The sequence below is a fragment of the Meles meles genome, chromosome 3, assembly GCF_922984935.1.
Source record: "Meles meles chromosome 3, mMelMel3.1 paternal haplotype, whole genome shotgun sequence".
Taxonomy (NCBI): Eukaryota; Metazoa; Chordata; class Mammalia; order Carnivora; family Mustelidae; genus Meles; species Meles meles.
The window spans coordinates 121,941,809-121,957,879 of NC_060068.1; the positions used below are offsets into that span (position 1 = coordinate 121,941,809).

General features: G+C 51.2%; 1 protein-coding gene across 1 annotated transcript in view; it reads left to right on the forward strand.

Moving 5' to 3' along the window:
- Positions 1 to 4,831: 4,831 nt before the first annotated feature.
- SH3PXD2B (SH3 and PX domains 2B) overlaps positions 4,832 to 16,071 on the forward strand; it is a 99,695-nt gene continuing 88,455 nt past the window's right edge. Inside the window, exon 1 of the mRNA XM_045999922.1 lies at positions 4,832 to 5,030. Within this exon, the coding sequence (XP_045855878.1) occupies positions 4,956 to 5,030 (75 nt within the window). The 5' untranslated portion in view covers positions 4,832 to 4,955. The remainder of the gene's footprint in view (positions 5,031 to 16,071) is intronic.

Sequence of the window (16,071 nt, forward strand, 5' to 3'; positions counted from 1 at the left end):
TGACAGAGAGAGAAATCACAAGTAGGCAGAGAGGCAGGCAGAGAGAGAGAGGAGGAAGCAGACTCCCCACTGAGCAGAGATCCCAATGCAGGGCTCAATCCCAGGACCCTGAGACCATGATCAGAGCCAAAGGCAGGGGCCCAACCCACTGAGCTACCCAGGCGCCCCTAACTTGCCATTTCTAAAGACCCATCTAGCTGGAGACAGAGAATGGAAAGTGTCTGACCGTTTGGGCTACATAACAATATCACAGACTGGCTGGCTTATAAAAACAGAAAGTTATTTCTCACAGTTCTGGGAGCTAGGAATTCCAAGCCCAAGGTGCTGATTTGGAGTCTGGTGAGAGCCCACTTCCTGTATCCCCACATGGCAGAAGAGATGAGGGAGGTCTCTGGAACCTCTTTCCTAAGGGCTCATTCATGAACCTCCACCCTTATGACCTAATCACTCCTAGAGACTCCCACCTCCCAAAACCCTCAAATTGGGAATTAGAGTTCAACACGGATTTGGGGACACAAACATTCCATCTGTAGCAGAAAAGCATCTACTTAATGAAGAGGAGTGGATACAAACATTAAGAAAACATCAGTCTTGTCCTCAAGTGGCATCCTGCTTCTGGAAAGAACATGGGTCAGGCACCCAACAGGTCTGAGTTCAGATCCAAGCTTCCTCACTTTTCTGTGCTATGATACTGGGCAACTTCTCTGAACTTTGCTTTTCTCACTTGAAAATGGGAAAAATAACACACACTGTGGGTTTCTTGGATAAATTAGATAGAGAAATGGATGTGGAATGTCTGGTGCTGTACATAGCTCCTGGTAGTTGATCAGACACACATCCATCCATTTACACACATCCTTTTACAAAGTGAGGGAAGGACAGGTATAGGCACAATTTAGAAGCACAGAGTATGTAGAGCTGAAAGCAGCACTAAAGGACCCAAGTCATGGGGGACTTGAATGCTGATCTCTAGCACATGATTATCAATGAGCCATGGGAGCCAGTGAGGGTTTCTGAGCAGGGGAGGATTATGGACAGAGCTTCCTTTTAGGAGGAAGATAATTATGGCAGCCAGGAAAAGAGAGAAAATGCAAAGAAGCTATGCTTTCCTTCTTCCAGCTCCTAAAATGTAACTTTACTCAAGCTCCTCCCGACCCCCAAAGCTCTGTCCTGCAGCCTGGGCCCCTGGAACTTTTCTCTAAGGCCCACTTCCTTGTAGCCCATGATCTATCTCATGGGACCACATGCCTGGCTGCTGAGCATTTATAGGTTCGGCTGTGTTCATTGTGAGCATTTTGCTGTGTCAGTCAATCAGGCAACAGCCTTGGAGAGAAGAATCTCTTTCAAAGTCCCCTCCCCGCCTTTGTTCTGGAAGAGGACTGATTCCATCTCAGACAGCTGATGAAGAGAAGAAGAAAAAGATCAGGGCCTCAGCTCTCCGGGCGTGGCTGTCCATCCTGGGGACATGGGATTTGGGAGAAGTACAGCCCAACAGTCAGGCAGACATCAAAAATCACAAAAAGACCAGAACCTAAATCAGGATGATGGACTCAATGCCCCTTGGATGGGTAGCCCTCCTCCCATATAAATCAGCCATATGGAATTCTGCGGTCCATCAGCTTTGGCATTGATTTTCTATGGTCTGCAGCTCTCAAGCTTGCAGAATGCACTTCTAGGACAGAAATTTAGAAGAATAAGGTCGCTAAGGCAGCAAATTTACCGTCGTCTCTGCCCTATTCTCTTCACACTCCAATCAGGGGACATGCCAGTACTCCCAAGAGTGTGAACACAGTGAAGCTTGGTGTGAAGAGGTCTCTGGAGAGTAGGTAGGGACAAAAGCAAGCCCAGCCCTGGAGAGAACTTAGGTTCAAGTTAAGGAGATGGAGATGGATTCATTCATTCCCATAGGCATTTCCTCAGAGCCTCTCAATGCTAGTCTGTGCCAGATGCTGGGGGACTTGAGACAAATAAGACCCATTCCAACTCCTTGGGGGCTCAGAGTCTGGCAAAGGAATCAGCTCTATATGAAGTCAATAATGGCTGTGACAAGACACAGTGATAGCAGGAGGGGGGATGGAGAAGCAATTATATATCTGTGATGCAGGGCTTCCTGGAGGGAGTGACATCCAAGCTGGGTTTTGAAGGTTGAATAAGAGGTCACTGGCAGGGTGGGGAAATGAATCACTTACACTAAGGTAGGAAAAAACAGAATATACATCATTCTAGAGATCACAAGTCATATCTATTTTGGGGATGTGGGGAAAACAGAGGCAACTGGTGGGAGCTGAGACTGGACACAAAATCAGGGACTAAAAGAGAGGGTCACTAATTCATGGAGAATCAGTATTAAAATTTGGTTTGAGATTTGGATGCACTTAAAGGGAGATGTTTAGCTGTCTCAGATAAGCTAATAGAAAAATAACAAAAATACATGTACTTTATGTGTATTATCTCATTTAGACTCTAGAACAAGTCAATGAGGTCAGTGACTATTCCTTTCCCATCTTACACATTAGGAGATAGGGTACAGAAAGGTCACATGACTTGCCCAAGATCACATACTTGGTAAATGGTGGTTGCCAGCCACTGGGGAAGGAGGTATGGGGAGTTATTGCTTAAAGGGTACAGAGTTTCAATATGGGAGGATTAAAAAAAAAAAAAAGTCCCATAGATGGATGGTGGTGATGATTGTACAACAACACAAATGTACTTAATGTCCCAGAACTGTACCCTTACAAATGGTTAAAATGGTGAGTTTTATGTCATGTGTGTTTTATTACAGTAAAAAGGAAGACAGAGAAGGATAAAGGAAAAGCATGGAAAGATGCAAGCTTTGCATCTTCTGCTATGGGCAGATGAGAGGAAAGTCTGTCTCCCCGGGCCAGACCTGCCACAGAAGAGGCAAGCCCAGGACGGCTAAAGCCCCAAATTGGCCACTCCATGTACAACTCAGCCAGGTTGCATAGCCTTTCTGGGAAAACCGAGGAAGCTGGCTGATTCACAGATTTCCTCTAGTGTCGGCCTTCTGTGGCTCTGCCTTATTAGGAAGGCTTGGCTCATTCAGAGGATGAGGAAAAAGGAACAGAAAACCCAGGCCTTCCACATACTGGACATTTCCAAGTAACTTGACTTACAGTGGTTCTTCAGAAGAACGTGCCTTACAGAACATTATCAGTGAGTGTCCTGGTATAAAACAGATGCCTCTCTCAAATGAGGATACCAGGGAAGTTAACTAGAGTCCACTTACAAAGGTGTGAGCAGGGCTTGGGGAACCCCAGGGTGATGATGCAGTACCCAGGCTTTGCAACAGCAGGACTGTTAACACCCTTAGTGGAATAAAGGTGGTTCCAGGAACCCTCAGGGAGAAGGTATGTGGAAGGCCACCTTTGGTAAGCACAACCCTGTAGGGAGAGAACTCAGGAAATCAGACTGAGACCTCTCTCTTCTTCTGCCCTGTCTCCTGCTGGGGCCTCCCATGGGCCAAGCCCAACAGGAAGCTGAGTACAGGGAGCCCATTGGTGAAATCCACACAGGCCATCCTCTGGAGCCAGAGCAGGGCGGTAAAACCTGGCAACGAAGTTGGAGGGGCAAATGAATGGGTGGCTCCAAAGTGGTCAGCACCCTGCTATCCAGGAACCTGGCCAGGGCTGCTGGGAAGCACCCTCCCCCTAGAGGACCCTTATGGTCTTTCAAAGGATGACCTGGGATCCAGGGTGGGAAGGAGCCTCGGCTCTTTCCGGCCTGGAGGGGAGTGATGCAGTTTGTTAGACAAACGACTAGTTTTGTTCCTAGTGTGACAGCATTGGCCAGGCTCCTATCCGTGCACTGATGTGTACCTTCGTTCAGACATTTGTTCAGCCGCCACCTGAAAATGACTCTGAGCCAAGCCAGGGCTAAGCCAGGGCTAGGAGGCACTAGACCAAGAAATGTGAAACAGCCCCAGCCACCTTAACTGGTGAAATATGCCCAGAGCCACAGAGGGATGGGTTCTTTCCACCAGTTCTGGAGGCTGTTCTCAGGCACCCTATCTGTAGTATGGGCCAACCACCTTTTCATCCCAGAGTTGTCTTGACCGTTCAAAAGCAACATTTCAGAAAAGCAGAAGGCAGTGCCTTGGCATGGAGGAAGAGCTCCACGTTTGGGAATCAGTGGCCTCTGTTCCAAGCACACCTCTGACCCATGCTCCCATCCACAGCCCTATTAGCTGCCCTGCTACTGTTGTTGCAATTATATTGTACTTGCATTTGTTGCGATTTTTATCTTCCTCTCTCCCCATCTCTGAGTGTATACCTAGCAAAGGAAGCTCCTGGCCTCTGGCTACTCCCTGAATCCCCAAGGATTGGGTCTGAGTTTAAAACTGCCAACATTGCCAATGGCTTCACATGCATCTTCACATGGGGAGGACAGTCCTGGTTGGCAGGTGGTCGTACAAGACCTGTTCTACTGATGAAGGAACTGAGCCCGGAGAGGTGAAGCAACTTGCCCAAAGCCACGGAATAGATAGCGGCAGAGTAGGAATTTGAACCCGGGAGCCCGGCCCTCAGATCCGGCGCTGGACCGCGGCTCCTGAGCTGAACGAGTGCGGGAATGAATCCACCGATCAGTCAGTGACTGGCCAGCGGATGCGCGCCCGTCCCCTCCCCCGGACGCCAGGGAAGGGCGCCGGGACAAAGGCACGGCGGAGGCCGGACGTGGGCCAGCCGGGTCCGCGCGCAGGAGGCGGGAACCGGGCCGGGCCCTTTAAGGGAGGCGGGGCGGCGGCGCGGGGGGCGGGCCCGGGGCGGGCGACGGCGGCGGGCCCGGCCCGAGGGCGCGCGGAGCGAAGGGCGGCGGCGGCGGCAGCGGCTCGTGCTCGGCCCGTGATCTGCCGGGGCTCTCGAGAGCGCTCGGCCCCCCGCTTTCCGCCCGCCGCAGCGCGCCCCCCGCACCCGCGCTCGGCCCCGCGGAGGACGGCCATGCCGCCGCGGCGCAGCATCGTGGAGGTGAAGGTGCTGGACGTGCAGAAGCGGCGGGTGCCCAACAAGCATTATGTGAGTGCCGCGCGGCCCCCACGCCCCCTCGAGTCCGTGCCCCGCCGGGGGCGACCGAGAGCCCCTGGGTTCTGAAAACTTCCGAACCGTCTGCTCTTTCCCCACCCTCCCCTTCTCTCCCCCCTTGGCCCTACTGCGGCGTGCCCGGGTCTCTCCCAGCTCCTCCCCCTCCCCCTCCTCTCTTTTGCCCGGTTCTCCTCCCCTCCTTCCCGTCCTACCGCCTCGCGCCCCTGCTCGCCCCTCCGCAGCTCCTCTCCTCCTTTCCGTCTCCCCCTTATTCCCCCCCACCACTCCTCCTGCCCGTCTGTGGAAAAGTCTGGCCCCAGCCAATGTAGGGGACAGAGAGACAGAAAGAGGGGGAGGGGGGAGGAGAGACACAGAGAGAAGCTCCTGTTCTCAGGCTGCCCGCCGGGTTCCTCCTTGTCCAGAGGCACTAAGACCCGCAGTGCCTAGCCACAGGTAGCCCCTCTGGGGATCGCCAAGTTTGGCTCTCTTCTTTCGGAGGATCCGGCCGGAGCCATCTCCGAGAATGGCTCCTTTGAGTGCCTGCACCGTGAAAAGGTTAAAAAAAAAAAAAAAAAAAAGTCCCTGCCCTCTTTCTCCAATAACTTCTGTTTAAAAATGTAGGAAAGTTTTCTCCTGGTACCTCCCAGTGTAAAATGAGAATCTTGTTTAGAGCTGCTGAGGACTTGAGAAAATGGGCCAGCAGCCTCATTTTGCAGATGGGAAGCCTGAGGCTTAAGGAAGCTGCAGGTTCCAGAATGCATTCAGGCCTTCCCTGCCTCTGAAAGGTGAGCCAGGGCAGGCGGTGACCCCCAGATGGGAAATGGATTCTGCAGCCGTCTAGGTACCTGAATCTGGGCTCAAGGGGCCCTGGGATCACCTCAGAGGTTTTGGGTGGAGGGGTTCTGCGTCTGTGGGATATTGGGCCCTAGTGAGGCCCTGGGGAGGCCTTCTTCCTGGAGGGAAGGGGGCTATGGTGTCTGTGGTGGTGAGAGGGGGCAGTGGCAGCGCCTAGCTGCAGAGAAGTTAACCAGGAAGGAAAAAAGAGCAAGAGGGAGGGAAAAAATCCTAACAAAGAAGTGTAGAACAATGACTAGCAAAGGGCGTTGGCTGGCTAAATTCAGCTTCTTGGCCTCCCTGCAAGTCTTCTCTGGATCTATTTTCTTAAGAGGCTCGTTCTTATAAAGCAGATCTACATGCCCTCCGTGAATAGCCTATAAAATCCTGAAAGGAGATAGCCGGAATCCACTCTGCACTCTCCACGAGAAAGGGTGTGCTGTGTGAGTCGGTATTGTTATTGGCTGAGGCAGCCAGTTATTCAGCCCTCAGCCAGGCGGTGGGAAGCTATTTCCTGGACCTGTGGCATCTTTAAATAGAGTGAAGTTTCCCTTGATTCCAGAGTGGAGCTGAATTGTCTTTTTTTTTTTTTTTTTTGGTTAACTGCTTCAAATGCTGCCAAATCTTGGTTTCTTGTTTGAGCTTGTTGAGTGTGTAACTGAGTTGCCTTTTGGGTATGAAGACAGTTTTCACCAACATGGCAACAGGAGAAAGTCTAAAATTCTCCATGCTGCCTCCCACCCAATCTGTGAGCTGGCAGAACCAGAATAGACACAGCCACCACAAACCCGGCCTCAGCTTCCAGTCACTCTCTCCTCTCCACTCCCAGCACATGCATATGAGGTTCATATGCATGAAGTTCTTGAGCCCGTTTGACAGATGAGGAGACTGAGGCTCAGAAAAGTGAGGTCCTATGCCTGTGGTCACAGTCACGGGCAGAGCAAGGGACATCAGTCCAAGTCTGTTGGATCCCCAAAAATGGTGTTCCACTGGAGCACACCCCTTCCTAGATCCATACCTTCCTAATTTCCTTAAGCAGAGTCCCCTTAAGAACCAGGAAGTCTGCCATCATTGGTGATCCCCCTGACTAAGCTTTTCATCCTCTGCTTAGTCAGATCCATCCCCGCCAGCTTTTTGAAGTTTCTGCGGCTTTAAGGGACATCTCGCTTAGCTTTCCATCACTTTTTAGGGGCCCCTTGAGACAAGTTTAAAATACGGATTTGGGTTCAAATCTCGGTCTCCACTTGGTGGCCATGTAGCCTCTCTGAGACTCAGTTTTCTCATCTGTACCTGGGGGGTGATGGTGCCCACTTCCTAAGGGAAGGAACCATATGACATCTGGGCTGGTGTGCCATAGCTTTGTGAGCCTGCCTCCCTGCTCCGTGGTGTCCATGTCACTCTGATTGGGAATGTGCCAAAGTCATGTGCGGAGGGATTTCACCAAAAACTTGTTTTTCTGCATGTGGGTTTAGTCACTCTTGTGACTCAAGGTGGCTCCCTCCCTGGTAACCAAGCTTTCGGTTCACCAGATGAAGAGGGGCAATGAGCTAAAGTGAAGCCTGAGTCGTCCACAGAAACAGGGCAGATGTAGTGCCATGATGGCAGGGGACCCAAACCCAGCGGAAAGTACCGGCGCCTCCCTCTCCTGTTCTCAAGACATGGCCACCCCACCACTCTGGAATAAATGGGCATAGAAGCTGCTGTTGGTGTGGGCCTAGGCTTTCATCCCACTTGGTGTCCTCCTCTCTGAACCTGACCCAGCCACCCTGGAGAGAAAGCATGGCAAGGGGAGTTGGGCAGTCCTGAGCTCTGCCATTTCGTGCTGTGTGTGTGACCTTAGACTGGTCGAACCAGCTGTCTGAACTCCATCTTCTACAATCTGCAAGTGGTAAATACTGTTCCTTCTGTCTGGGACAGAATTTCTCAACCTCAACACTGTTGACGGTTTGAGCCAGATCCTTCTTTGTTGTGGGGGGCTGTCCTGAGCATTGTAGGAGGTTTAGCAACATCTCTTTGTCTTCTACCCACTAGGTGCCAATGTGTCCCCCTCCCAAATTATAACAACCAAAAACATCTCCTGACATGTCTCGTAGAAGTTTAAAATCACACCCCCCACCCCCACCACCCCCTGCCTCAATCTAACTCTGTGTTAGAATATACAAATCAGTTACAGAGAATTCTGTTAGCCAGACCCCCTAATTTTCCACCATTCCCTCTCCCATTTACAGCTATCTTGGCCACCACCCGTTTGCCACCCAGTTGCCTTGGAAGGAACTGGTCACGGGTACTGTTGCTGTCGTGGAGAACTGCCCCTGAGCCCAGGGCTGGGTCACCAGTTCCACCCAAAATGACACCTGAAATGCTCCATGATCAGCCGTGCCCCGCCCTACCCTCCTTTACCTGTGGGCACAGATGTCATCAGTGGGCCCAGGGGCAGAGCCACAGGCCCGGTCTGGAGAATGTAGGGACAGAAACCCCCAGGACCTCTGAGATCCCAACCGTTGGGTAGGGATTGTTGTGGATGATAATATCAATGATACTATGATTTGGAGAGGCTCCCCTGAAGCCGCCTCCCTCTGTCAGAGGCTGGCAGAGCGAAGGCTTAGGGAGCTGCTCCCCTTCTGTGCTAGCAAATCACCTTGCCTGGAGCCCAGGGCTTTCGGAATGAATGGAAAGGGGGCTTTCTAGGGTGATGCCCTGGGGAGACCCTCCCTGGCTGGGTTATCTTCTGACTTGAGAGGAGGAGGAAGTGTTCCCTGGAGGTTTTGCAGGATCACCCCCATGTCTTGCACTGGAGTGAGATATACAGAAGCCTTGGATTCAGAAGAGAGACCCTGTCTGCAAGAGCCAGGAGGTGCTGGCTTGCTCTGCCTTGAGATCTTTAGATGTTAAGAGGAGCACGATGGTGGTAGTAGTAGTTAAAGCAGCAGTCATAATAGCTGAAATCTGATCACCTCTTGTGGGCCAGGCACTGGATCAAACTCTGTATAGTTAGTCCTCACAACAGTCCTTTAAAAATAGGTACTTTGGGGGGCACCTGGGTGGCTCAGTGGGTTAAAGCCTCTGCCTTTGGCTCAGGTTCATGATCCCAGGGTCCTGGGATCGAGCCCCGCATCGAGCTGTCTGCTCAGCAGGGAGCCTGCTTCTCCGTCTCTCTCTGCCTACTTGTGATCTCTGTCAAATAAAGAAATAAAATCTTTTTTAAAAGTAGGTACTTTTTAATACACTATTTCAAATATACGAATACATAAGATGAAATAACTCTCCACCGGGCGGCTCTGTCAGATAATCATATTTGGCTGTTTCAGATCATTATTTTTGGTTTTTAAGAAACGTAGCAGAAGCAAAACCCTAATGTACCCTCCCTAACTCTCCCTCTCCCCAAAACAAATTGGTGTCCTACAGTTGGTATTTATCATTCCTGTGTCCTTTTAAAAAATAGACTATTAGTGGGGCACCTGGGTGGCTTAGTCAGTGAAGCATCTTGCCTTTGGCTCAGGTTCATGATCCAGGGTCATGGGATCCAATCCCGCTTCAGTCAGGCTCCTTGCTCAGCGGGGAGTCTGCTTCTCCCTCTCCCTCTGCTCCTCCCCCTGCTAGTGCTCTCTCTCTGCTGCTCTCTCTCTCTCAAATCTTTTTAAAACAATAGACTATTAGGGCTGTTAGATAGGATTTTTTTTTCCCTCTCACAGCTTTATTGAGGTATTAATTTATAAGCCATAGAATTCACTCGTTTTAAGTGTATGGTTTGCTGATTGTTTCAGCGAATTTATAGAGCCATGAGGCCACTACTGTAATGTGGTTTTATAACATTTGCATCACCCCCAAAAAGGTCTCTGGGATTTGTGTGCAATCAGTCCCCTTCCTGCCCCCTAGCCCTGTGCACCTTTTAATGTTTTTCCCTTTTTAACACTGGCCCAAATCTTGCATGAATGTTTTAGAACTACATAAAAACATTGCCCTTTTGAGATCGATGCTGATACATGTGGCCCCCGTTGATTTTAATTGCTGTTTAACATTCCACTTGACTATAGCACTGTTTCTTCTAGCTCCTGGTAGGGACTCCTAGGGTGTCCCAGCAGTGCAGGTCTGCGCAGCTGCTTCCTGCTTGTGCACCTGAGGTGGGGTCACTGGGACACTTATATCCTGCAGACCAGTGTCTGTCTGTGCACCCCTTTGCTGTGTGTCCTTTCCAGGACCCCCCCCATGGTCAGACTTTATAGCTTAAGCCAATCTGCTGGGGCTGGGCGCAGAATAGGATCGCACCGCGCTGTTCCGTCTCCCTGCTCCCCGGCAAGTTGAGCATCTTCTGTCTCGGTCGACCGTTTACATTTCCTCTTCTGTGAATTGCCTGCTTGATCTTTTGCCCCTTTCTCAATATATTGAGTTATTTGTCTTCTAGTAAATGGTGTGATTTTATATGGGCAAGATCCTTATCCTTCAGATGGTTACCTTGGCGTTCCCACTCTCCCCTTGAGACTGGAGGCTCAGAGAGGGGAAGGCTTGTACCTAAAGTCACACAGCAAGGAGTGGCCGCATGGGGACTGAGCCAGATGCATATATGGTGTAGGACAGGTGGCAGCCCAGTAGCCCTATGACCCCACCCCTGTGCAACCTCGGGTGTGTCACTTGCCTTCTAGACCCCAGTTTCCTCCTCTTGGCCCTGCCTTCATCTCACTGCTCCCTCAGCCTGGATGCAGGCAGCCGCACCCCTCATCGTTCTTACCCCAAGAAGCTCTAAGTTGATTGCGCCCCTGGAGTGATGGTGTGGCAAATGCCATGCCACCAGCCTTGAAACCTCGTTTCTTCATTTGCCAGGCGCTAGAAGCCCAGGGTCGCCATTTGAGCTGTTGGGTTTTGCAGGGTAGATCACACCCTTACTAGGTGTGACCAGCATTCTCATCTCGGTCTATAGGAGGCCTCTGGCGGGCAGGCTCAGTGGTCTGGCACAAAGCGTGCACCTGCTTCCCAAATTAGCTGCGTTCTGTGTCCAGGCCCTGGTTACCTGGCCCCCCTTCTTTTGCAGGAACATGCAGGGCAGGGCAGCAAACGGCTGTTGGGGATGCACATGGCCTTGGCCGACGCCACCACTAGCCTTAGTTTCTTCATCTGTAGAATGAGTACAGCGTCTTCCGCCTGAGAGGAATTGTTGTGTGGTTTACAGATAATGCAGACACTCAGTGCCTTCGGCTGGAGGGATAGAGGCCAGCCACTAGCACATTTCCTTCATGCTGAAAATTCTTGACTTTGAGTCCGGCTGAAGCACTTTTGAGCTGGGCGACCTTTCAGGAAAACTACCTGAAGTTCTGTAAAATGAGGGCAGGAGGGTATACTAGGACTTATGGATGAGTGTAGGGCGATTGTGAAGATGAACTCTTGTCTTACAATATTCAGCCTGATGCATCGTGTATTTAAGGCACTTAATCAGTGGTAGTAGTCATGAAAAATAACATGGACAATAATAATAGCCACAATCCAAATCTGTGCCTCTTCCCTACCTGCTGCTGTGAGGCCATGCTATGTGTTTTCCAAGCTCCTTCATTCAAGAGGCATGCTTGGGCTGCCGGCCCCAGGCTGGACACCCTGCAGCCTCGGGCATGGGCCCTCCAGACTTCCTGTCTCCCCTGCAGATGGGTTCTTGTCACACACCCCATCTGTGTCCCAGAGAAATAGTGCATTAGGTAGGCATTAAGGCCCCTTGGGTAGGTTGGGTTTTTTTAGGGGCTGTTGCTTTCTTCTGACTGAAAAGCGGTGGACCTTACCAGGCACCACCCTTACGGCTCTGGCCCTTGGATGCAAGGAGCCAGATGGGTCATCCTCAGCAGATCTCAGCCTGCTCCCTATGCTCTGGGTTCCCGCACTGGCTCAGGGTAAAGGCGGATGGAGCTATCACAGCTTCCAGTTACTTATGGGTCGCTTTAGTTCTGACTTTGAACCTGTGTCATTCCATGCTTCTGGTGAGCAAAGAAAGCACACCAGACGGTGTGGGTTCAAATCCCTGCTCTGCCACCTACCAGCAGTGTGACTTCAGAGAAGTGGCTTATCTATCCTCTCTGCACCTCTATAAACTGGGAATAGTAACAGTTCAATTTCATAGGACTATTGGGGGGATTAAATGGGCCCAGCATATAGACAGGGCTCCGTCATTACGAGCTATATTAGGAACATACAAACATAGTATCGTTTATGATAGTAAGAAGTCTGTAACCACTTAAACACCCTTCAGTGGAGAACAAGATAAATGAAATGTACTCTAACCACATACGAGGGTACCATCAAGATGGTAAAAATGTCTTCTGTCTTCTGTCATGGGAATATTAAATAGTAAAAGCTGTTTGCAGAATAACATGCTCGGGCTGATTCCCACCTGATTACAAATGAAGGAGGAAAATATGTGTCTGTGTAAGCACAGAAATATAGCTGATAAAATATGTTCTTTCTTTCTTTCTTTTTTTTTTTTTTTGCTCTTCTGTGCTTTTCTGTTTTCCAAATGTTCTGCAGTGAACACAGATTCGTTTTTAGTGAAAATTTAAAAAAAAAAAAAAACAGCAAATGCTCATTTTCAAAAAGAAGCCGTGCCAAGCTGTGGGTGGCTCCAGCCAGGTTCCCACATCCTGCTGCCCTGTCCCATCCCAAAGCAGTGGGATTCTCCAGCTCCTCAGAGAGCCTGTCCTCGCCAGGTAGGCGTTGGCCTCCAAGCCTCTTCTCCCACTCCCGCTGCAGAGGGAGGTCTCTGGATGTGGCTTTCCAGCATGAGAGCCTAAGAAGTGGAAAGAAATGAGTTTAAAATACCTCGAGGGAAGGCCAGAGCAGATGCTTTCCCAGTTAAAATGCTGCTTGCTCAGCGGGTCCAGGTCCCCCTCCCCTAACGCCTGCCTGCTGCAGAGGAGGGTTGGAAAGAATTGTGGGCTGGAGTTCTGCGGTGGGCTCCGAGGTCACAGGGCACAAGAAAGGCCATCCAGATGAGAGGTTCGCCCTGTGCCCCGCTCCCTGGGTGTTCAGGCGGTCACTGTTACCCTACCCCGAGGTGCACGGGGGTCAGCTGAAGGCCAGTTGGCTATCACACTGCCGGAAAAGTACTAGGGGACCGAGGGCACCATTCACGGTACTTGTGAACATCTAGGACACTCATATTCTGATGGCAAATGGTGCATGCTTTCTCCCTGGAAGAAAGGGCTGTGGTAGGGGGAGTGGTCTTGCTTGGCGTGACTCAGGTTTTTCCCTCCCCTTGGAGATGAAGGCCAGCTGTGTGGGTCACTGCAGCTGCAGGAAGGAGAGCCGCTGGCCCAGTACCATGTCAGCCTGGTGGGCACAGCAGTGAGTCGTGGGCATCCGTCCCTGGCCAAAGGAGAGAAGATGAGGCCTATTAAGAAGGCCATGTGGCTGCAGGGTTGTGAGCGTGGCTTCTGCCCTCGGAGGCTGGGTTCTAGTCTGATTCTGTCATTCACTTGCTGTTGGCCCTGAGCCTTCTCCTCTGGGAAGTATGTGGCTTTGGTGGCTTTGCAAATTAAATGAGCTTTGATGCAGAATGCCTGAGGACAGTGCTGCTGGGACAATTGTCCTTGGAGCTTCCTGGCCCCGGGGTAATGCTCAGAAACTGGGGTCCTGTGGTCCCCTCCCCAGAGCCCTTGTCAGTGGGGTCAGCCAGATGCTGGGTGGAGCTGGCCTCACTGCCCTCTGCCGTGACATGGGGACTGGCTGATGTGATAGACTCAGGAAGCTCAGCATCTCACAGCAGGCCGGTGGGCAGGGGCTAGTGTGGCTCACTCCTCTGGGACTCTCCCGGCAGCTCACAGATCCAGCCTTTGTCACATGTCCGTCATTCATCCATCCCTTCACCAAACCATGGGGTGTTTTCCTTCCGTACTCCCGTACTTGCTGGCTCAGATGCAAACCTGCAGGTGGGCCGTGAGCCCAAGCCCAGGGCCTTCTTCAGGAGGTGAAGGGAGAAGGGACTAGTGGTGCATCTATTGTGTTCCAGGGGACAGAGCTCTGCTGCCTGCTTCTGCGGGCCTATGTCAGGCTGTCCCAGGGCTAAGGGTTGCCAGATTTACCAAATTTAACAGGACGCCCAGTTAAATTTGAATTTCAGATACACATATGATATTTGGGACATACTTAGACTACGAAATTATTCCTTGTTTATTTGAAATTCAGATTTTACCAGGCATCCTGTACTCTGGCAAATCTACAAAAACCACCGCTTTAAAAAAAAAAAAAAAAAAAAAGCTATGAACCTTTGGACTTTGTAATAGTGATAATGTTTCTTGAGAATTCACTGAACAAATACAGTTCCTTCCAGGGGCCAGGCACTTTGAAGTGCAGGGATGATCTACAGATACACAAACCAGGAATTCAGACTTGAAGGAGGTCAGTGTCCTGAGAGAGACAGGCAGACGGGGTGTTTCAGAGCTAGTCTGGAACTTGGGGGAATAAGCAGAGGCCTGAGCACTTGAGTTCTGGGAAACTTGGACTTGGACAAGGCAGCATGGCGGAGGTGACCCAAGGCTGATCACAAAGCTGGGGAGGGGTGCCGCAAGTGGAGAAAGGGAAGGGAATTTCAGGCAGAGAACAGGAAGACAAAGAAGTGGAAACCCCAGTATGTAGTGCGTTTGAAAGAAGCAGGAGAGATTTGAGTGATGCAGATGAAGCCTGGCAGGTGGGGGCTGGAAGGACCCAGGGGCTCCTGAGTGGGCCAATAACTACAAAAGAATAGAAGGCACGAGCCCCACCCTCAAGATGGGCACAGCCCCAGGACACATAGGCGGGGCGGCCAGGGCTCGGGCTTGGAGGTGTCCAAGAGGAAGTCACTGGAATAGCTGGGGAGCTGATACTCAGGGGCCCTCCTGCTGGCTGGGTGGGTAAAAGGCCTTCCACAGGAGAATGGAGGGGGCAGAGCACAAACAATACATGGGAGGTGGCAGGGAGAGAGAGCACCTGTCCACAGGGTAGCTATGTGCACATCATGAAGATGAAGTCTGGCAGGAGGGTGGGAAGGGAAATATTAGAGGGGGTTGCGAGAGCCAGTGAGGATTCTGAAGTTTGGGAAGGATTAAATAACTCCAGACTTGTTTTGTTCGCAAGACTTAATAATAATTTTTTATTCTTTTTATAGAACAGGTATCATTTATCTGAGTGCTTCTTAGTTGCCCAAGGCTTTTCATACTTTATGTCACTGAATCCACTCGGCACCTCCGTGAGATGCAAATGGCAGAAATGAACCTGGCTAACTTAGGCTGTAGGGAATGTATGGAAAAATAGCTCCAGCAGAACAGGGCTGGGGAAAGGACCTGGCCAGCTGGGGCTCCCCAGCGAGGAGGAGCCTCACCAGAGGTGGGCAGCTGCTCCATCCCTCAGGCCTTTGGCCACTCAAGAGCCCCGCTCCAGGAAGAAAGAGTCCGACTGGCCCAGCCAGATCACCTGACCATCCTTTGGCCAGGCAAGGGCTGGATATTGGGATACTTAGTCCCCCTGAATTGCGGGTAGCGGTCAGAGAGTCATTGGAGGAGATTCAGGGTACTGTTGCTGGAAGGAGGGGCAGGTGGAAACAGTTGATGTCTACTACGTGGATACTATTATTAGCCCATTTCACAAATGTGGAAACTGAGGCTTGGGAAGGTGGAATAATTTTCCCAGGATTGCACTCAGCTCTGTGCCTATCATTGGCTATATAAGGGTATAGTCAGTTCTCTCCCCGCAGATGAAGGGAAACATTGCCTTAAAGCACACAAAGATAATATTTTCTAGTCTGCTTAATTAAGCAGAATTGCATGGACCCCCTGCCCACTGCATTGGCAAAGAAAGCTAGAAACCCACGCAGTGGCGTCACCATTTCCTCCTCCCCAGCCAAGGTGTGAATCAGCAGCCTTTGGCTTTGGGCCACCCTTGGCTGGCAGTCCGCTGCACAGATGTGGGTTTATTGTCTGCCCCGGGCCAACAAGCCTGGCCCAGAGCCCGAGAGAGGCTAAGATAGCCAGACAGCCTTTGTCCCCGTGGAGGTCACCATCTGTTTGGAACACATCCTCACAGCCTTAGGGCCATGATGGAGCCTGGTGTGGGGCCAGGAGAGGGTCTGAGGCCTGGGTGGCCCCTTCCTCATTGGGACAGAGAGGTGTGCTCTGCCGGGGGAAGGCCGACTAGCAGAGGAGTTCTCAACGCAGGTAGAATTCTGAGGGCCCTGAACTTGGAAGGGGAAAAGTTC